The sequence below is a fragment of the Seriola lalandi genome, unplaced genomic scaffold (genome assembly GCF_002814215.2).
Source record: "Seriola lalandi dorsalis isolate HSWRI2012SDOR001 ecotype SW California unplaced genomic scaffold, Sedor1 jcf7180002054983, whole genome shotgun sequence".
Classification (NCBI taxonomy): Eukaryota; Metazoa; Chordata; class Actinopteri; order Carangiformes; family Carangidae; genus Seriola; species Seriola lalandi.
Genome location: NW_019525532.1, coordinates 215,186 through 235,919, shown reverse-complemented (window position 1 = coordinate 235,919; position 20,734 = coordinate 215,186). Strand labels below are relative to the sequence as shown.

At 41.5% G+C, this 20,734-nt stretch overlaps 4 protein-coding genes across 6 annotated transcripts in view; 3 read left to right on the top strand and 1 right to left on the bottom strand.

The window, feature by feature from the left end:
* The first annotated feature begins 382 nt into the window (after window positions 1–382).
* cldn15a (claudin 15a) lies at window positions 383–3,633 on the top strand. The gene is made up of 5 exons (XM_023396744.2): window positions 383–789; window positions 1,018–1,182; window positions 1,374–1,455; window positions 1,559–1,666; window positions 2,881–3,633. The coding sequence occupies exons 1-5, from the start codon at window positions 573–575 to the stop codon at window positions 2,975–2,977; spliced, it is 669 nt and encodes a 222-aa protein (XP_023252512.1). The 5' UTR covers window positions 383–572; the 3' UTR covers window positions 2,978–3,633.
* Window positions 3,634–4,400: 767 nt separating this feature from the next.
* dnajc3b (DnaJ (Hsp40) homolog, subfamily C, member 3b) lies at window positions 4,401–11,127 on the top strand. The gene is made up of 12 exons (XM_023396813.2): window positions 4,401–4,837; window positions 5,855–5,965; window positions 6,138–6,262; window positions 6,416–6,490; window positions 6,614–6,757; window positions 7,054–7,235; window positions 7,394–7,513; window positions 7,855–7,960; window positions 8,069–8,189; window positions 8,584–8,716; window positions 8,836–8,984; window positions 9,302–11,127. Exons 1-12 carry the CDS (start codon window positions 4,753–4,755, stop codon window positions 9,445–9,447), a joined length of 1,497 nt encoding a protein of 498 aa, XP_023252581.1. The 5' UTR covers window positions 4,401–4,752; the 3' UTR covers window positions 9,448–11,127.
* naa38 (N-alpha-acetyltransferase 38, NatC auxiliary subunit) lies at window positions 10,848–13,021 on the bottom strand. 3 transcript variants are annotated; one of them, XM_023396814.2, is made up of 3 exons: window positions 12,924–13,021; window positions 12,098–12,272; window positions 10,848–11,609 (listed from the first exon to the last, which is right to left on the bottom strand). In XM_023396814.2, the coding sequence occupies exons 1-3, from the start codon at window positions 12,960–12,962 to the stop codon at window positions 11,485–11,487; spliced, it is 339 nt and encodes a 112-aa protein (XP_023252582.1). In that variant the 5' UTR covers window positions 12,963–13,021; the 3' UTR covers window positions 10,848–11,484. The 3 variants fall into 3 exon arrangements, with proteins under 3 accessions (XP_023252582.1, XP_023252583.1, XP_023252584.1); XM_023396815.2 differs by having other exon boundaries at window positions 12,098–12,269; window positions 12,924–12,997; XM_023396816.2 differs by having other exon boundaries at window positions 12,098–12,266; window positions 12,924–12,996.
* Window positions 13,022–17,422: 4,401 nt separating this feature from the next.
* chd3 (chromodomain helicase DNA binding protein 3) overlaps window positions 17,423–20,734 on the top strand; it is a 36,576-nt gene continuing 33,264 nt past the window's right edge. The window contains exon 1 of the mRNA XM_023396801.2: window positions 17,423–18,153. Coding sequence (XP_023252569.1) covers window positions 17,991–18,153 — 163 coding nt within the window. The 5' untranslated portion in view covers window positions 17,423–17,990. The remainder of the gene's footprint in view (window positions 18,154–20,734) is intronic.

Sequence of the window (20,734 nt, the reverse complement as noted above, 5' to 3'; positions counted from 1 at the left end):
AACTTTGCATATAAATCAAAACAAATATCGACATTTCTCAGAAAGCTCCATCACACAAAACTTTTCATAAACTGATAATAACATTAGATTTTTTAAAAATCTGCTCATAAACCAGATCAAATGTGACAAACAAAAAAACAAATAAAAACAAAATTTGGTTGAATATGTCTTATAAACATTCCTGAAAGCGTCAACAGTCTAGTGTCATTAAGAGCGACAGATGACCATTGGACCCTGAGTGAACTGATAAACACCTGCTCAGTTTCAGGGGTGTAAAATGCAAAAGAAAAAAGAAAAAAAAAAGTGTGAGAGGAGAGGGGGGAGGAGAGAAAGCAAGTCATTTAATGATTATATATATCTGCTGAGCTGAACACATCTCACAGTGGCAGAACAGACACCACACTCTCTCTCTCTCTCTCGCTCACACACACACACATACACACACACACACACACACACACACACACTCAACGAAATCAGAGGTTCTGACTTTTATAACAAGTTGTGTTGAATCATAAGATTTGAGATCTGGATATACTTCTGTTCGACTGCGGCACCAAGGAGGGGGAGGAATGGATCAGATTGTGGAAGTAGTGGCCTTAGTTATGGGGTTCATCGGATGGGTGATGGTGGGGGTCACCCTGCCCAACCGTTACTGGAGGACCTCCACCGTCGACGGGAACGTCATCACCACCTCCACCATTTATGAAAACTTGTGGATGTCATGTGCGACGGATTCGACCGGGGTTCATAACTGCAGAGAGTTCCCTTCACTGCTCGCTTTGAGTGGTATGTTGACAGGAAGGAGGAAAAAAATGGAATAAATCATTTTTATTGTTCAATTTAACATTTTTTTTTTAAAGTGATGATCCACAAAACATCAATCATAGATCATTTTAACTTGGGAAAAAAATGAAAACATTAGAGAAAAAAACTCTTGAGAAGCATCTGTTAAAGATTTTTTTAAAAAAGATGATGAATTCAGTGGCTGCTTGTTTATTTCCAAACCATCTCCAGGTTACATCCAGGCTTCTCGTGCCTTGATGATCACTTCCATAGTGTTGGGCACCTTTGGACTGGTGGCGGCCATGATAGGACTACAGTGTTCGAAGGCAGGAGGGGAGAACTATGTCCTGAAAGGGAGGATTGCTGGCACCGCTGGAGTCTTTTTCATGCTTCAAGGTAACAAAAAGATGCACCCAAAAATGATAATACACTACCTTGTAAATACAGTGGATAAAGGAAGTTCAATCCTCCATAGATTTCCCCTTGGTTTGCTTCTTTCAGACTTGTGTAAACGTATCTGGCAACTTCCTCAATGGTTTCTCAATGATTAAAGAATATTTGTTCTCTTCTCTTTTTTCTATGAAAAGGTGTGTGCACAATGATCGCAGTGTCCTGGTACGCCTTCAACATCACTCAGGAATTCTTCGACCCTTTCTACCCCGGGATAAGGTAAGACAGAGGAAGGTGGAGAAGAGGGGATGGGATGACTTTTAAGGCCTAAAGTGAAGCTGCTGCCGAGTGTCGGCTGACTGCACTCCGCTGTGTGTCGCAGGTATGAAATTGGAGAAGGGCTTTACATCGGCTGGTGCTCCGCTGTGCTCGCCATCGCAGGAGGAGCCTGTCTCACCTGCTCCTGCAAATTTGGCACAGAGGAAAAATAGTAAGTTCAGTTTAAACAGTTTGATCCCTCTTTGTCTCTGTCTGCCAAATAATAAGACAACATGGCGTCACTTTTGTACGGAGCTGAGAAGAATCTGCCAAACATTTTGTTTTAAATTGATTTTTGTTGTTGTTTTTTTGTTGCCAGTTGATAATTCAATCTGACAATTAACAGATGTTTTTTATTAATTGCAATTATCTGTAACTTAACGCATTGCTTTCTAACCACTTGCAAGGCTCTCTAGCTCCTCCATACACAACAGGTAAAAAGTGACAGTCTCTTTTGAATGTAGTGGAGTGGAAAAAAAAATTGCCTAAATTAATTGTGACATGTGCCAAATCTAATATAATTTACAAGCATGTGGTGAATTCCTGTGATGAATGTTTTCCTGTTGAGGAGAAACTGAGAGAACCTTGAAAACTGTTCATCCATCCAAACACACTGTGTTTATGACAATGATAAAATTGTAATAAAGTTCGATACCAAAAGGGTTGGGTGATTAGACTATAAATCAGAGGCATGTGAGGGATTAGTCATGACTTCATTAACCAATTAGTTACCTGGTTACCTGTGTCGTGCCATTTTAAACAGCTGTACCAGTCACAGACGTCCATGATTATAAATAAAATACAGGGACCTGGTGGTGGAAGGGTTTGGAGTTTGGTCTGAGAGGCAGCGTTTGGGTCAGAAACGAAGCACAAAGTTTCAGGAAGGTTAAAGCCACATATTTAAGATTTGAAAATGTCTCTGTTTGGCGCCCCCCAGTGGTCTGATAAAAGAGATGCTGCTGCAAATACACAGTGCTGAGACAAATAGGCTGAACACAACATCTAGACTGCACCAATTTTCACAGGAAGTCAACATTAGATAAACTTGCTTAAAACAGAACATAAACTTCTCGTAATTTTATTGTGAAATACGCCGTTTTCTAGGATGACACTAGGAAAAGCACAAGTGTAAATAACACAGTTAATGATGTTTCAATGCCATTTAGCAGCTTCATTATTAGGGTCTTGGTATTGTGCATGCTGACTCTGGGACACTTGAATGTAAATGAGCCATTGTGTTAGGTGACACCTGTGCTTTTGCTCCTACGACAAGTCAAAATGTCTGCTGTGAAAAAGCCTGATCACATGCTTTCAAGATGGTTGATTTGTGGACAAACCAAATGGACAAATTGGTTTAACCAACCTTTTTTTCTTTTCTTTTTTCAGCCCTTTGGCTTATCAAACCAGGGGGACGGTTTACTCTGGACCTGCTCCGACCAGAAGCGTGGCTGCCAGCACTTACGGCCGAAATGCGTATGTTTGAGCAGGACATGAAAACAGAACTATGACGCTCAAATCCCTTTCAGATATCCAGGGGTAAACTTTTTCATCACCTCAGTTTTTTGTTGATGCAACCTAACACGTCCTAGTGCTCAGTTTTCACACCTCAGATGATGTTTTTTTTTTTTTGTCCATGACTGCGTGTCCATCAAGTGATGGAAGTCACACAGCACCACTGAACTGTATATAACCACATTATCAATTGTGTTTTTTGAAAAATAATAATAATAAAAAATGATAGCATTGAAATGAAATGATAGCATTGAGGTTATAAGAGTTGTACAAAGCTGAGCTACTTATCACTGTTTCAATGCACAACCATGCTATATGCGTGCAGTGATTTTATTTATATTATATATATTGGTGAGATGACGTTAGCACAAATACATTTACACACAGTCACTTATTTTGAAGGAAATTCTGTAATTTGATGATCTGCATACACACTTTTAGACACTAGTAAGGGGAAGGTCAAAATTGGAATAATCCAGATGTTTGTGTTTGTTGTTTTGTACAGTTTTATAGATAGTACCTGTGTAAGAGGGTGGAGGAGAAAGTTATCTTTGTTTTGATGGTATTTTGTTTGTTTGTTTGTTTGTTTTTTATGATTGCACACAATAAAATGTGTTATTCTAAACATTTCCATTTTACCTTTTATTTTTAAAGGTGTTTTTTTAACAATACCATCAATAATATTGTCAGATAAACAATCTTAATGCTGCAATATTTGCATCTTTACTACTTTTGTGTGCATGTGTGCAGGTAACACCTCTTTAATTCAGACAACTCACACAATGAACACTAATCATTAAAAAACATCCTTTGTTTAAAATGTGATTATCGATATCAGTATTGATATTGGTGATCCTAGCCCTGATATCAGACCAAAACGACTTTAATACGCACTATAATATGGAGGAATAAAAATTCACTGAAAATACAAATAGTTAAATTAATTTTAAAAAAAAAGATTGTGCTTTTTAAAAACTTAAAAACAACATCATAAAGTGTATCATAATTATAACTTAAATGGTAGACTGTGACCCCACTTAAAGAGTAAACTTAATTTTGTCAATTTTGCTAAGTGTTTGTGAGCTGTTATTTCACACTAATAATCATATAAAGGTGGATATTGTTAACCAAGTTATTCATGATGTAAAGTTAACAGTTTCAGCAGTTTCCTCGCCGCTTTTAGCATAACTGTAACTACTGAAGACCACTTGTGGTGACGCTAGTTGTCAGCACTGCCTGGCCCATGCAGAGATTTCATCTGGGGAGTGCCATCAGAGTTAAAATAGCGTCTCCAATGAGAGAAGCCCACGTCTCTGGACGAAAGCGGATGTGCTGCGTGTTGACCAACCACCGAAATGTAGGGCAGAAAGGGAGGGGACAAATAATGGTTTCGTTTACAAAGTGTCCGGGTAGCCAGTTGTTCGGCTTCTCCATCGTTATATTACGTGGATGTGTTTGAAGTTCACGTAAAGCCCAGTTATTCCTGTTTTAGGAAGAAAGGCGCTGGTAAACGTTTTGTTTTTTTTGTTTTTAGGAGAGGGGGAACCTTTCAGTGGCGTATCTCATTTCCACACGGAATACTGACACACCGGGATCGTAAATACAGCGTCGTTGCTACCCGTTTGGTCTGGCAGAGAGAAAAAGATGAGGATTTAATAACGAATAATCATTGTTTCAATGAAACGGGTAGGTATTTTCAGTGGACGTGGAAGCAGAGCCGGTGTCAGGGAGTGAATAGGTTCAGTAATGGAGTCGTGTCGGCGGACCGGACTCAGCGGGGTCCTGTGCTCGCTGTCACTGTTGTGTGTCATCCTGGACATCCAGCTGGACGGTAAGACTGGCTTTACACAGAAAAACAAGTTGTTTAAACCCTCCTCAAACACAAGTACACATGTGTCTAGAGGTTTCCAGCTTATTTGTTGTTTTTAGCTGTTGAAAGTTTCCCACACTGTGACGGAATGTTAGCTTACCTAGGTTACATTATGGCCCGCCTCTCCAAAATAAAAGTCACCTGCTGCCTCATCTTTGTTCTAGTATAAAAAAAAATCTAGGAATTGAAAGCTAAATGTAACTGCTTCAAATATGTGTATTAATTATGGAAATAGTTGAGTACAGTGCGTGTGAAGTGACGGAGGCGTAACCAAGGACCACATTCTTTGCTTTGGGCCACATCCTCCTTTCCTGTCATCCGTTGTCATTGTCACCTGTATTTCAAATTTAAAGCATCAAACTTGTTTTTACATTAAACAGAAATGAAATATAATATGAAGTATTTGAAAAATTAAACCATTATGCAATTAAATAGAAAACATTTGAATTATTGAGTTATCTGTTGATTGTTTATCAGATTTAATGGTTAATAATTTTGGCTGACAAATATCAGAAAATAGGGAAAATTACTCCTCATAATTTCTCAGATAACATCTTCAAATTACTTGTTTAATCCATTCACCCCTACAATACTCAAAGATGACAAGTTTATATAATGGCATAGTATGATTTACTATTTCTCACTCCTATGAAATAAGATATAAATGCACTTATTTGTCTCACTCACAAATTGACAGAATTGGTTGTAAAGGTTAAAAAATGTGTAGGAGTTTAAAATTTACATGTAAATCAAAAATTGGTCGAAATACTTTTGAGTTACTGACTTGAAATATGTGAAAACAGAATTACAGTTTTGCAGGTGCAACTCACCTGTTTGTGTGTTCTTATCACAACTTTGTAATTCTGGTGATGTCAGACCGCAATGTGAAAAGAAGTTTAAATCTAAAAAAGACAGACAGACAGACTCTTTGTCAGTGATGTATTTCCAGCGGGGCTCAAGCACAGTTTTATGTTACAGGTGTCTTGGGGGCAACTCATGTCGAGATCGAGCACCACTTGGAGATGGGCCGCAAACTTTTGGCAGCCGGTCAGTTGGCTGAAGCCTTGTCCCACTACCACTCTGCTGTGGGTAAGGTTACACACACACACAGACATGCAGACAAGAACACATTTATATTCTCACCACTGGCTGACATTTTCAGTCTGTATCTTGGCTCTAATAATGCCTGTCTCTTCCCATACTTGTTGCTCTTTGGTACTTTGACAAAATAGATATTTAAAGTGTTTTTTACATTTTGCAGAGGGAGACTCTAAGAATTACCTGACCTACTACAAGCGAGCTGCGGTGTTCCTGGCTATGGGAAAATCCAAATCTGCCCTGCCAGACCTGACCAGAGCCATTCAGCTCAAGCCTGACTTTTTGGCTGTAAGCTCACCTGTCAACTCACCACGTGAAAGATTATACAATCTTAATGATGTTGTTGATCATTTCCTTCTTTTGTGTCCATGTGCCTGTCATATTTCTCTTTCACACCTCCTCTTCTTGTAATTCCATCGCTTCCTGTTCCTCCATTTTCAGGCCAGGTTGCAGAGAGGCAACATCCTGTTAAAGCAGGGCATCACACAGGAGGCCAAAGACGACTTTAACGCAGTGGTAAGTTCATTGATATGTTACTACTTGTGCCATCCTAAATCATTGCTAGTGTTTTGCCAGATTGATACGTGTTGTATCTACCTGTTTATTTTGTTTTTTTGTTGTTGTGTTTTTTATTTGCAGCTGCAGCGATCTCCAGACCACGAAGAAGCCCAGGACCAGCTGATCAAGGCAAACGAGCTGGAGGAGCTGCAGGAGGAGGCCCATGCTGCATACCACCAAGGGGACTACAGCGCTACCATCACTGTGCTGGAGAGAGTTATAGAGGTGTGTGTGACAGCTCTGTCGTGGGGTCTACAGATAGGGTCGGGGAGTGGAGGTTTGCCCACTGCAGTAACGTAACGTTAGATTAGCTTTTCAAAGTCTCCTGGAAAAAAATTAAAAATTTCCTTTTGTTTTCTATGTTGTTACATTGTTCGCCTAGCTGCATTGTGCTATTATTTACTGTTATTTGTCAAATATATGGCTATAAAATGTCAGTTTTATAACAGGGAAAACATTGTAAGTTGAATTAGTTTGCACCTCTATGTTCACTCTTTATAAAAGTCGTCATCTTCCTTCAGATCTCTCCCTGGGATCCTGAGTCACGGGAGCTTCGTGCAGATTGTTACATCCGAATGGGCGATCCGCAGAAAGCCATCCAGGACCTGACGCCGACGACGCGGCTACGCAACGACAACCGCGCTGCCTTCCTGAAGCTCAGCCTGCTGCACTACAGGCTCGGAGAACACCACAACTCACTCAAGTGAGCTTTATTACTGGAGTGAACGCAAACGGAGTCGTGCAAAATAGCTCATTTTCATCTTCAGAGCAGTCTCGGTGCTCAGCATTTGGTTTTTAAGTTGAAGTAAACTTGAGCACCCTCCACTCCACTCATACATCTATCCATCCTTCTCTCTGCAGTCACATCCGAGAGTGTCTGAAGCTTGACCAGGATGACAAGGAGTGTTTCAGCCACTACAAGCAGGTGAAAAAGCTCAGCAAGCAGCTGGACTCAGCAGAAGGATTCATTCAGGACGATAGGTCAGTACTATTGTAGGATTGATGCACTTTTCCCTCCTAAATCCTGATTGTCTTAGGACATCTGACATTTATTTACCCTGGTGCTTTAAATTATTGTTTGCATCGGAAACAGGAAACTTTGTCAGCCACTTTGAATTCTTGAGATAAAAGTTTGCAGATGCTTGTGCTTGTGGTTTGATGAGTCAAAGCACATAATTAAACATTAAAATCTTATTCCTGATCTGCATGTCATATTTGCTCTCTGTGTATCTTTTTTTTTTTGTTGCTTCCTGACACTCTGAAAAACAGTTATATAAAACTAAGGGAGTAAGTTAAATTGAGTGCTCTCTGCCTGCAATTAGGTGTCAGGAGGCCATCGATAAGTATGAATCTGTGATGAAAACTGAGCCCAATGTGGAATACTACACCAACCTGGCCAAAGAGAGGATCTGCTTCTGCCTCGTCAAGGTGAGAGAGAGAGAATGAGAACCTTTCATTTAAAGCTGCGGGTGAATTTCTTGCCAAGTTTTTTTGGCTTTTAGTTGTTCAACATCTCGTGCTTCTTGCCAACTCTAGATTAAATTGCCGATGGAGGCGATAGACGCGTGCTCAGAGGCCCATCAGAGAACCCCCCGCAACGCCAACGTCCTCCGAGACCGAGCGGAGGCTTACATCCTCAACCAGGACTATGAGAAAGGTAATAGGACTCACCGGTCTCAATGACAACAAACTGCAGAAAACTGGTTTATGTCTTCCTATAGTATCTTAGCTGAAGTCATAAGGCCAATTCATAAAGACCGGTTCAACTGGAAGCACACTAGTCATAATGCATACCTTGCATTTAAGGATAATGCCTGGATAAACAAAGATCTTGCATCTGCCAGCACAAACAAAAACAGTTGTGTCCATGGTAGCAGGTGTTCCATGGTTTAAAATAACAGACTGTAGTTTTTTTATGATCATCAAAATGTCAAAGAGATGTTAGTTACATAAGGGATGACTGTCTTGCTAGTCTTTTAATTTGGAATTTAATTGTCTAACGAAAAGAAAACAGATCTGATGAACGTCTTTTCATATCTGTTTTGCTTCAGCGGTGGAGGACTACCAGGAGGCGAGAGAGTTTGACAGCGACAGCAACGATATCAGAGAAGGACTGGAACGAGCGCAGAAACTGCTCAAAATCTCTCGCAAGAGAGATTACTATAAGATCCTTGGCGTCAACAGGTAACCGCCTAGTCTATTACAAACAGCGTTTACTTCCTCTTCACTGACGTCAAACTGCAGATGCAGCCGCAGTAGATCACGTAATAGAGCAAATCACAGCAACAAACTCTTCTCTTCAGGAACGCCAACAAGCAGGAGATCATCAAGGCGTACAGGAAGCTGGCACAGCAGTGGCATCCCGACAACTTCCAGTCCGAGTCAGAGAAGAAGGAAGCGGAAAAGAAATTTATCGACATCGCATCAGCTAAAGAGGTCCTAACCGACCCAGGTCAGGAGCTAAAAGGGTTACATATATATATATATCTGACAGCTACTGCATTTTAGTTTTAGGAATCTGATCTCTTTTTAAAACAGAATAACAGAATTACAAAAGGCTCTAGCGAATTATAAGAAAATGGAAGGTGGTAAAACCTTCAATTTCTTATAGTTCAACTTGGTTCAGTGACATGATTCCAGTACATTTCTCTCAGGATATCTCAGAACCATTTGTTTTTTGACAGAATCCGATATATGCATCACGTTAAGTAATGATTAAGTTTTCACTGTCTTAAACTTGTCCCTCCAATCATCCCATTGTTTCACCAGAAATGAGGCAGAAGTTTGACGCAGGTGAAGATCCCCTGGACCCGGAAAACCAGCAAGGTGGAGGTGGAGGGCAACAAGGTTGGCCTTTTCACTTCAACCCCTTTGAGTCTGGGGGCAGCTTCCACTTCAAGTTCCAGTACAACTAAAGTAGGCGGACTTTACGAACAGGGGGGTTGGGGACATTTGTTGGACGGATGGGACATTGGGGGAATATCTATGGCGGATTTGTGGAGAAGTCTTCCCCCAGAACTTGTGCTTCAACTTGGACACGGTTTTTTTTTTTTTTTTTTTTGGGCTACTTGAACCTTTGAGTGGAGGCTTGAGCTTTTTAGTGAAAAAAAACAGGACTTCTTACCACAGAAACTGAGGACCCAGCTGTGGCTACTGTTGAACTAACTCGTTGCTCTGGTTGAAGAAAATGAAGTCTGGTGTCAATATTTCAAATTCTTAGGAAAGGTGATGGTTGAAAGCAGTCATTACTGGACTTCTTTCTTTTTGGTATGTCTGCTCTTATTACTCATTTCTTTCTTTGTGCCATTTTTTCGAAACTTTACCAAGAGACTCGATTTTTTTAAACGCAGTCGCTCCTGCTTGGACATCACATAAGAGGCTGTGGGGTTGCTGGTTTTCTGCTTGCAGTATTCTTTAAAGGAAATACATGCTTACTGATCTCAGTCTATATTTTTGACCATGTCAAAGCATCTCTACAGTAGAGAATCAAAACTTTTATATTTAACGACATCAAGAGACACATGTTGTTGTGCTTCTACATTAATGGTAAGTAGGTGAGACTTTAGCACTATTACATGAAACTTGTGGGTGTAAAAGTTTTGAAATCCTATGGATCTTAAATCAGAGTAGTCGCTCTGTGGTCGGTTGTTTTTGATTTTGCTTTAAATGGCCGTTGGTTTTGTACAGTGATCTAATTGGAATAATGTGTGAATTCTGCATTTGGGTGGAAATATTATGTTTTCAACAAGCTATATATCCAAGGAACATTATGGATGTAACCAAATTTGAAGAGTTGGTTAAAACGCAAAAAAATTACTGAAAAATCTTTGACTATTTATTGCACAAAGGTGTAGCAACTGATGACTGAGTCAAGAACTGTAGTATTTCTCTCTTTTCACTCATTTCAAAGCATGTCTTTGAAAACTTGCACTTTTAATCTTTCGTTTGAAAAACCTCTCCACATGTTCTCCACTCCTGAATTGTTACTGCAGGCTTTTAAAAAGCCTTTCAAAGACTCTTTACAAACCAAGTGTGTCTTCAGTGGCTATCTGATCACCTCATATATATATAAAAAGGTCTAACAGAGGAAAAAGTGCACATGTCGAATGTTCTACTTGTAGCTTGAAAACCTGAGGCAGACTGTATGTAATTCATAAACGGTGTGTTGGGATAATATTTGTCCATCAGGTCGCACTGAGGCACAAACTGAAAACCGAACCATTAAGTTGAACATGTAAAATGCAACTTTGCAAATGAGCCTCATTTTTTTCTACCATGCATACACACAACAGTTTAACCACAAGCTAAGAAAACATTCTTTGGAAGTTTTTATTTTTTTTTATTTTTTGTGAGCACAAATTAAGTTATTTTGTCAATAATAGCTTAAGGAAAGTGACTGTAACTGCTTTGACTCCTATCTACTGCTCGACTGTGTGAACCAATGTGACAGGCTCTTTGTATTTAAATCAGCTGAGTGGGACTGTTGTTGTTTCTGGGTTTTCTTTTCAGGGTTTTCTGTTTTTAGTGGCATCAATTTGTCTGTTGCCAAACTGAATCAGCTGACATGCTCAAGTGTATTAAAAATATTGAAACAATCCAATTTGTGCTAATACCTTGATGATGTCGTAACAAAGACTTTTACCATACACGGCACTGAAACACCATTTCCACACACATCCAGGTAGCTGCTGTTTGCCCACAACTTGTCACACACAAACGCTGTGCTGTACAGCTGTCACTGCGAATGGACGCTCCTTCTAGCATGGAGGGACCTGGTTAAACCCAGAATACTGGCACAGGGGTTGTGTGTCTGTAGACGCAGAGCAACCGGTTAAAAATCCTCCAGCCAAGATGTCCGATGTCCTCTGGGCTCAGCTGCAGCCTCAACATCTGGCTCGATGAGAGTCAGTCACATGAATGAGCTGAGAGTCGTCCAGACAGGCAGGGCTTCGTCAGTGGTTCGCTCCAAATCCTTGTGTGTCATCCAGACTGTCTGCCTCCACCTCGATGGATACCACGTGGTGACCGGGGATCATGGCCAGGCCCAGGACTCTGGGTTCCCCCTGGGAGAACGTGTCTGATTACAAAATAAGATAAAAAGACAATCCAGATAAGACGGCAAGTATTCAAATCTTACGATTTTGGGTTAACGGTGGGTCTATAAATTATATTTAAAAAAATCTGACTGTTCTCAAGGTCATTTGTCTGCAATTCCTGTTGTTTCTGATAAGTGTTTATATTTAACTTTAATGAAGGCTCTATAAGTAACATACTTTTAATATGGGGTGGCATTAAAAAATACATTTTCAAAGCACTATTGAAGCTACAATACTTCATTTGTTTCTGTGGATGGCTGGAAAGATGAGAGGAAAAAAAACTGTGGACATAATTACAAAGGAAATGAGGAAGGGAAGGAAAGGATAAAGCAAGACGCTCATGGTTGGTCCTTTCTTTGCTGCATTAGTATTTTCTGCCTACATGTTTTTTTACAATGTTAAATGTCACATTGTTAGGCTGATGATGACACACTGGTGTCAGAGCTCGGTGTTTTTGCAGCTTATCAACCTGTGGATTTGAGGAATTCCTGAGCCGAGCCGAGGATGACGTTGCAGTCCCGGTCTGTGCAGAGGAAAAGCCCCACCAGAGTCCGTCCGTCCGTCATGCGGATCCTCATGTTCTTGTTCAGGAGCCCCTCTAGTTTCTGCCTGGCCTGGGAGGATGAGGACACTTCAGGCTGCTCCTGGGACAGAAAGGTGACAGACTAAAATAACAGTGGACATCATTCTGAAACAATTACTCGCTTGACTTATTAGCTCATTAACAATACTACATGTAATTTAAGCTGTCAATTTGTATTGTTTTCATCCATCACGTCAGAATAGCTGTACATTTGAATAGCTGAGTTGCTTACGGTTTTCTGTTTTATATCCCGATAGATTCAATACAATGGGTATTTGACTTCTGGCCAGACCGATTGAGCAATATTTAAACATTTCTTTAGGCTCTGATAATATTGAAAAATAGATTTTTGTTGATGATATGCAACAGAGTCAAAGACACATCTGGGTTTGCTGCAAAGCTAGCGTTAATTAAACTTGTTTCATTATTAAATACGCTCAGGAGACTGTATTGTTAATGAAGATACATAGATATCTAAACACTAAGGGTATGTATGCAAATATTATTTGGTATATCTTGGTTAACGCTGTGTAATAGGGGCTTAGTAGTTTTATAAGCTAATGTGTTAGCCACTGGCTAACGTTTAGTTACAACCTTAGCTTTGATAATGATGACATACGATTAAAGTAAAACGTTTTTCTTTGTTACGACACGTTAAACAGTGTGAATAAATATGTAAAATACTAACATATTTATTTAAACAAATACATACATGACTCGAAGGACCATTTTCCTCAATCATTGTCGCCATACCCCTTCTTCCTCTCCTACGTTTGCTCACGGAGGGATTTTTCTGACGGACCAGCTGGACCGGAAACCCGGTTTCCTGTTGTGTTTTTTTATTTAAAGGGAACGACAAGCTAATATAACGTCCAGGTTTAGGATGAAATTAAAAAAAAAAAAAAATAGAAAAACCACTTATTCGGCATCATATTACAGATGAAAGAGGAAGAAACAAACAACGGACAGGGACTCTATTAAATGTAGGAATTTATTGATAAGGCTGGTACATTCACATTTAGCACTTTAGCAAATCTTTCTGAGAACTTTTACCTACATACAGATATCTTTTCAAAAATATCATCATGTGAACGTAATGCTAAATGTATTATTTCTTTAACTTCTTAAAATATTCTCCAAGTGTGAAAATTTAAGCTACACTATGTAACTTTTGCTAAACAGCGGCCGCAGTTGGTAAAAACGTGATATCGGCGCATTGAATTTCCCTTCATTTCCAGAGATTCACCTGAGTCACTTCCTTTAAAGGTATTAACACAGATTGTTTAACTCTTATGCTAAAATCCGTTCAAAAGTTTTTTGTTTTTTTTTGATGCATCAGGACTTTACTTCACAGCATCAACACACACAAACTCTCCAGAAAAAGCTGCAGTTTATCACCTTTGCTCCATATCTTGACGACTTCTGTTTGTGTGGCGTGTCCACTGTCTTTTATGGGTGTCAAGTAAACACAAGAATTTTTATCCAGCATTGACTAACAAAGCCAATGGTCATACCAGACCACCAAAAACCCGAGTATGCATTTCATTTCTTATCAATTCAACCTGTCATTTTTTAAGAGATATTTGATATTTTGATGTTTGTTCATAGACTTTACCAGCTGTTATTATGTGGAGCCTTTATTCTGTGTGACTAAATTAGGCGTTTCTTGGTTTTGGTATTTTAAAAACTTAAATATAGTTCTTTTGTTTCTCCTACTGCTAGAAGAAACTAAAATGTTAGGCGGTCACTCAGACCATAATTTGTGTGTGTCATTCCTGAGAAAGACAAGGAAAAAAAAGTAATAAAAATCAGTCAACAATCATTTTTTAGCTACAGTCCTGATTAACCCATGTGTTCTTTGTGTCTTCTTTCCTCAGGCTCAACATGACCCTCGTATCTTCAAAGGAGGTTTTGTCCATACCTGCCCCCTTCCAACTGACTGTGACGTGAACTTGGCCAGTGACGTTGGCAATGGATGAATGGTGAACGGTGGTGCTGCTTTGGATACAAATTGACGGCTTGAAATCCCAGGAGCTACAGCTGAAGGTGAATAACATTCAGCACAGTATATGTCAGGGGTGTTTATGTATCTATACCTAGAGCTACCTATGTGTGAACAGATGACCTAAAACTATTTTTTACAGTAAGGACAGAACCTAAAGGATGGCTGTAAATGACCTCAGGCTTACTGTCACTTTCACTGAATATGAGAACCTCTTTGCATTTGTAATTCTATATATATATATGGATGGATTTTGTTGGCAGAAAGTAAAGTTTGAGGAGGGTTTTGTGCAGCAAATGAAGCACTTCAGAAGGTGCTAGCCTGAAAGGACAAAAGCCCCATAATTGGACAATTAACTGAGTCATGCAAGAGTAAATACAGGAATATATCATACTTTCACTTCAAACACTTTGTGAGGATGTATTAAGCCAACTTTCTTCCCCATAGCCCCCACACGCTTATTTAAGATCTCTGGGTTGCCTCAGTTCAGACAGCTCAGCTCTGAATGAAGCACAGGAGACGCTGAGTTTCTCTGTGTCACACTGCATAAAATCTGGGTTAGCTCGAGCGCAGTACCCAAGGGAGGCGCGTTTCCTTCTCATCCTCGACATGTCTCCCCACAAAACGGACACAAGGGGGGTTGGAGGGGGTCACAGCAACAGCACAGTAGTGCAGTGTGTCAGGGCCAGCAGCATTTGAGAGTCCTGGATAGTTTCATCCATTTTTTTCTTTCTCAGACACATAGTGAGACACATGCATAGTCATGGCTACAAATACCTCACACACACTCCGGGTGAGGGCTTATAAACTTCACCACAGACACACACACACAGAGAGAGAAACACACACACACACACACACACACACACACACACACACACATACAATGCAGCCATCTCGCCAGTCACCCAATCTGGCAACAACAGACACCTCAGTGGCCAGAGGCTTAGTGGGGTGGGAGGGGCGGCTCCAGTCACACACACTCAGATGCACTTTCACTGCACAGACACACACACATCTCCTCCCCCTGTGGTGTCTTGCATTGCACCGTCTCTCTCTTGGCAGATGTGGCCGTTGGATCAGGCACTAACAAATTCCTCTCGTCTCATTTGTGGGGCGCGGGGAAGCCGAGCTGGAGCGGCTCAGGCACCTGTTGCAGCGCAGAGAGAGAGAGAGAGGAGTGTGCACAGCAGATGAGGCGTAATTGAAATGCTTGTTTACATGATATCCAGTTATTGATGTGAAAGCCGCAGCTGACAGAGTTACGCACACTGTACAGACGAGAACGCAGGGAGGATAGAGGAACAAAAGTCATGCTTTAAACGATGTTGCGGCGGCACGGCAGGCTGGGCTGCCGGCCATGTGCTCAGGATGCAGTGGGTTCAATCGAGGCTCTCTCGTCTTCTGTCACATGCTTGCTGCTGCTCTCTTCCCTGTTTCTTGTCAGATAAGAAAGAAATACCTTAAAACATATCCAACGTGTTCTCTGGATAGTTATGTTCTATGAAAGCTGATGGCGTTTGTTGAGAAAGCAATTTAATGAATTATAGTTTTGGGGGCTTTGAAATCATTTTGTTAAAGGGTACTGCAAGGTTTTGGCCATGCTTATTCTTAGGTTAATACCAACTAAGCATAAACAGAACCTGTTACAATAAATACAAATAATTAATTCTGCAAAAAACTGTTCCTAATTTTCGTTGCAGTGGATTCTAAACTGTATAAACATCTTATTTTAATGAAAAAATATCAATAAATCCATAGAATTCAACAGCCATCTTTTTGAATTCTTCAGGCTGAATATCAATGGAGCTCTTGACCTCTTCACCCTGACCTCTATTCTCCGCCTCAGCAACAGGCATTTTTCACTGCAGATGTTTTCATTCGCCCTCATAGGAAAAGCGCAGGTGTTATCAACATCATTATCGACGGCTCCGCTTTATTCAAGTTGGCCTGAAATCGATGATGGCTGTGTGGGAGTGAGCCGGCGTGAACAACACCGGGATCCGGGCGCTGAAGCAGCTAAACAGAATTCACCCATAATAGATTCATTGTGCTTTTTCCCCACTGGGACGTGTCAAAAGTTTTGTGAAAAATGTCGACCGACCTTGCCGTGTGCTGACCATGAGGTCACGTCAGGATGCTTACACATGCTAGTCATCAGTAAATGAAATTTGGCAAAAAAAAAAAAATTCAACACAATGTTTATTTTCTAGCTTTTTCGTGAGGCTTCAACCACATATCACGGTCTTCTGCTTTGCTCTGACAGTTGTTAGAGGCCATTAAAAGCTAAAGAAATGGCTCAGTAGACCTAGATGTTTTTTTCTGTTCAACTATTATATCCAAGGTTAAGAGTGAACTCTCACACTCAAGTGAATGTAATATTTGAGAACTGAAGAGTCACCTGTGAGAAAAGATATTCATGGTATTCATGGGATAATACTTTAAACTGATTATGAGAAAAGATATTATATCACTGTTGTTGCTGGCTCTTTTTACAGTGAATACAATTTGTTGAAAGCATAAAACCAAGGGCCTAAAAATAGTTCAACCACATGTATTTAATTGGATAAAATGTTCCATGAACTCATCACGATGCAGATGTTTCAATACAATCCTGCTCGTTTTTTTTCCCTCCCTATTTTTTGCATATATTGGGGCCACACATTCTCGGCTCTGACCCCTATTTCATCGTGAGGTTTGAATGTGAAAGGCAAATCAAAATTCCTTTTGTCTAAACAAAAGTGCCCTGAGCAGCCACTGAGGGGTTGGCTGGGGTCTAGGGATTCCCATGGCCTTACTGCCATCCAGTTGACTCAGCCTTCTGCTCAGGCAGAGGCTGATTTTACAGTGAGCAGTTCAGAAAAATGGCTCATGTTTGTTTTAAACCTCTGTATTAGGAACGGATTAGGCGCTCTGAGCTGTTTAATATGATGGTTTATAAAGGGGGAAATGTAGTTTGCATATTATGAATTGTTTTCATCCCCACCACAAGTAGTTAATTTTTAAGCAATACAATCTGATGTAAGTCTGGGCATGGCTGCGGCAGATTTTCCCAACCCCCCTCTCTCAATCCCTCCCCAGCACTCACACACTCACACACACACACTCACGCACGCACACGTGCACGCGCAACCCCGCTGCTGCTCCAAAATAATTTTTTTATACAGCGGTGGGGGCTCCGGGAGAATATAAGGTGGCCATATTTGATAGATTTGTGTCGGGCTCTGCAATGCAGAAAGCGAGAGTTGTTGCGTGTGATCTTGCAAGTGACAGTGACACCAGGCAAGTCTGTCGGATTCGTGACTGATCCGGACTTGGGGAGAGAGGGAGAGAAAAAGAGAGGTGGTGGGGTTGGGAGGGAAGGAGGGAGGGAAGGAGGGAGGGGGGGGTCAGACAGAAAAGAAACAAACAAGTAACAATGTAACTTACATGCAGTCACACACCCCTTTTTCTTGTAACAATGTGTACGTTTTTAAGGAGGGAGGGGGCGCGCAGAGAGAGAAAGAGAGACGGAGAGAGATAGAGAAAGGAGGAGGGGGGTGCGTTCTGAAATAATATAGTCAGCCATTTTTTATGTAAGGGGATTTTTTCTTATTGGGGGGGTTGTTAAAAAATAAATATAAGAGGGCGGCCATCTTTGTTGCTCTGCCTAGTGTAAAATATTCCAAAACGCCCCCCACTTTTTTCTGTGCCGATTTGAATATTAAATAAATATCATATATTCGGGCAAGAATACGCTTTTTTGAATACAAGGACGGATCCAATGACAGGAATATAATGTCCTCTCCTCTCCGGTCCTGTGAGGAAGACGAGGGCATGGTGGTTAATTCCGAGGGAGGAGATTTTGATGAAGAAGACGACGACGGAGACCTAGACGAGAACGCAAGCGACATAAACTCGCCGGCGGCGCCTCGGGAAACTGCAACACCAGCCGCGCCAGGTACAGTAAGAAAACTGGCGGACAAAGTCGGGAGCGCGCACACGAAATAAAAACACTCTTACTAGCACAAAAATCTCGGAGAAAGGGGCTTGTTGGAAGTAGCCGAAACCCGCAGTTTGTGCCCCATATCGGTGCTTCTCCAGGTCCAGTACGGTACAGTAGAGCCCAGCGAGGACTCGGGTGCGCGCATATAAAATAGAAACATACTTAGTTGTGATTTTTTTTAAAAACAAGAGGCACCTTTTTCAACCACCTAAACCCGTTATATATCCACCAGTTATTGCACCTTTATGTCGCTGTAGGTGCCATACTTGCAGCTGCAACACAGGCTGTGTAAAAATAAAAAAAAAAAAAAACAGACGAGTGCGCGCTTTGAAAACACAAACTCCAGTCCAGTTTGTAACAAAATGCACTAATATATCCAGCCGGCCAGATGTGTTTCTCTGTTTCTCTGTTTTTGTTTATGCCCGTTTGCCCCCCTCCCAACTCCACTTCCTCTTCACCTCCGGCACATCCCAACAAAGTTTAAGCTAACTTGTCACAGCTGGTTTTCGTCGCAAGCCTCACTTCTTCATCATGAAAAGTTGCAGCTTGTTTCTCCCTTTAAGTCCCTTTTTGACAGGTCGTAGACTTGCATGACATGTGACTGAGCGCCGTCTGCGGGGTAATAAGGTCGCCCTGAAGGGTAAAAAGCACACGGCAGTAAGGTTGGCGGAACATGGACTCCACTGCCCGCAGGCTATATATATTTGATACCCACCTCCAGAGGAGATGGTGCGTTTTGCTGTGCAGACATAAAAGCCGGGTGATAGTGTGAAATCGTGGAGTGAGACAGAAACTTGCCCCCCTGCCCCCTTTGTCGCTATGACAGGTCAAAATAGGACACTGCTGCTGCTGCATGCTGCTCTCTTGCAGGACAGAGAGGTGTGACTGTTTTAGCTCCCTTGGTAGCTTAGCAAACCTGCTCACTAATTACCCGCATTAACATTTTTTATTAAATGCTCATCCTCGGCATTAGGCTCCACAGTACTGGGGGGTGGTGGTGGTGGTGGGGTTGCTGCAGGAGTTGCTCCTTTCGGCAGCAATAAAGCCAGTATTGATCTTGTCAAAAGATGATTGATTGAATGCATATGACATTCTGGAAGTTTCTGTGACAGTGAAGTAAAAAAAAGTACAAAAAAAAAAAGGTGCAGAAAGTATCGGTTAACCACGCTGCTACAGTGACAGGCGTAAAAATAACTAGTTATATTTTGGGTTGGATGCAATGCAGATGTAGAAGAGAAACTTAAGTCACAGGGCAGATGTCATAGGGGAGAAAATGTGAGGTTACTCAAAATAATATATAATAAGTGTCATTTCCTAAGTGAATTTTACAGGAATCAGACATTGCATTGTCTTTGGACTTAATTAGCTCGGACTCGCCGCCATGCCGTTGCCAGACAGATAGATTAGTGTCGGGCTTCCCGTCGAGGATCTTAACCCCCTGACGACCTCTACAGCAGCGGTCACAGAGGTGATCGTGGTCCCGGTGCGGGAACAGCAGGGCGTGCAGGAGAAGTCGTTCCAGTTCACCGCGAACGTCCCGCTGCTGCTGGCGGCCTCTGAATCACCGAGCCCCGCGTGCGTGCTGCTGCCGCCCCCGGCGTGCCTTCGGCGGCGGCACGCTTCACGGATACGCGGGAAGCGGGGTTGGTGGATGGGGTGGGAGTGAGGGGGAGGAGGGGGTGTTGGAGCTGGGAGGGGAGGGGGGGTCTGCTGCTGCTGCCGCTGCCGCTGCTGCTGCTGGTGGGAGCGCGCACCAGCAAAAGCAGGCAGACAATAAAATCCGACAAAATGTATCCTCTCTAACTGGCTGGTTGCACGGCAGAAACCGCAGCCCATATTTTGGTTATGCTTTAATGCTTTGCTGCGTTTTGTCTGAAGCTGAGGCTGCAGCTACCTGCCCGTGTCTTTCTGTGTATCTCTCTCTTTACTCCATGCCAGGTCAGGTTGCAGGTTAAATTGCTTTCCCTGTATTTGTGATATTGCCCAGGGACCATGGGGAATAACTGGCCTGATACTTTCACATCATTTGTTCCCTGAAAGCAGAGATACAGTCATGCAGTTTAAATGCACTGTAGTTTGAAAGTCTGCTGTGATATAAGCCAGGTTGGGCTTGTGTTTGTATTCCCTTAAATCAAAAGTTTTTCAAATATATTAACACAAGATTTTTATTTGTTCTGTTAGATTCTGTTTTTACAAAAAAAAAAAAAAAATAGAACAAATAAAATCACAAGAGTTGGTTTGCTTACGAAGCTCGTCACACTTTTGCATTGCCATAAACCAATTATCTCTATGCTATGGCACCACTAACACCAGCTGTCAATTCTACTTACAGCCCTTTGACAAACTGTATCTAATTTAGCATGTGTCACAACTCAGGCAAGGTCAGAGGTCGCTGAAGCCACAGTGGCTGTCACGCAGCGTTTGTTGTGTGTCATTATGCTCAGCGGGGATTAGCTGCCTTGTTGGGAAGTGTTTTGAAAAGATTATTGTTCATCTGATCATGATAGCTGTCTTTCTTTCACGCTTCCTTTAACCC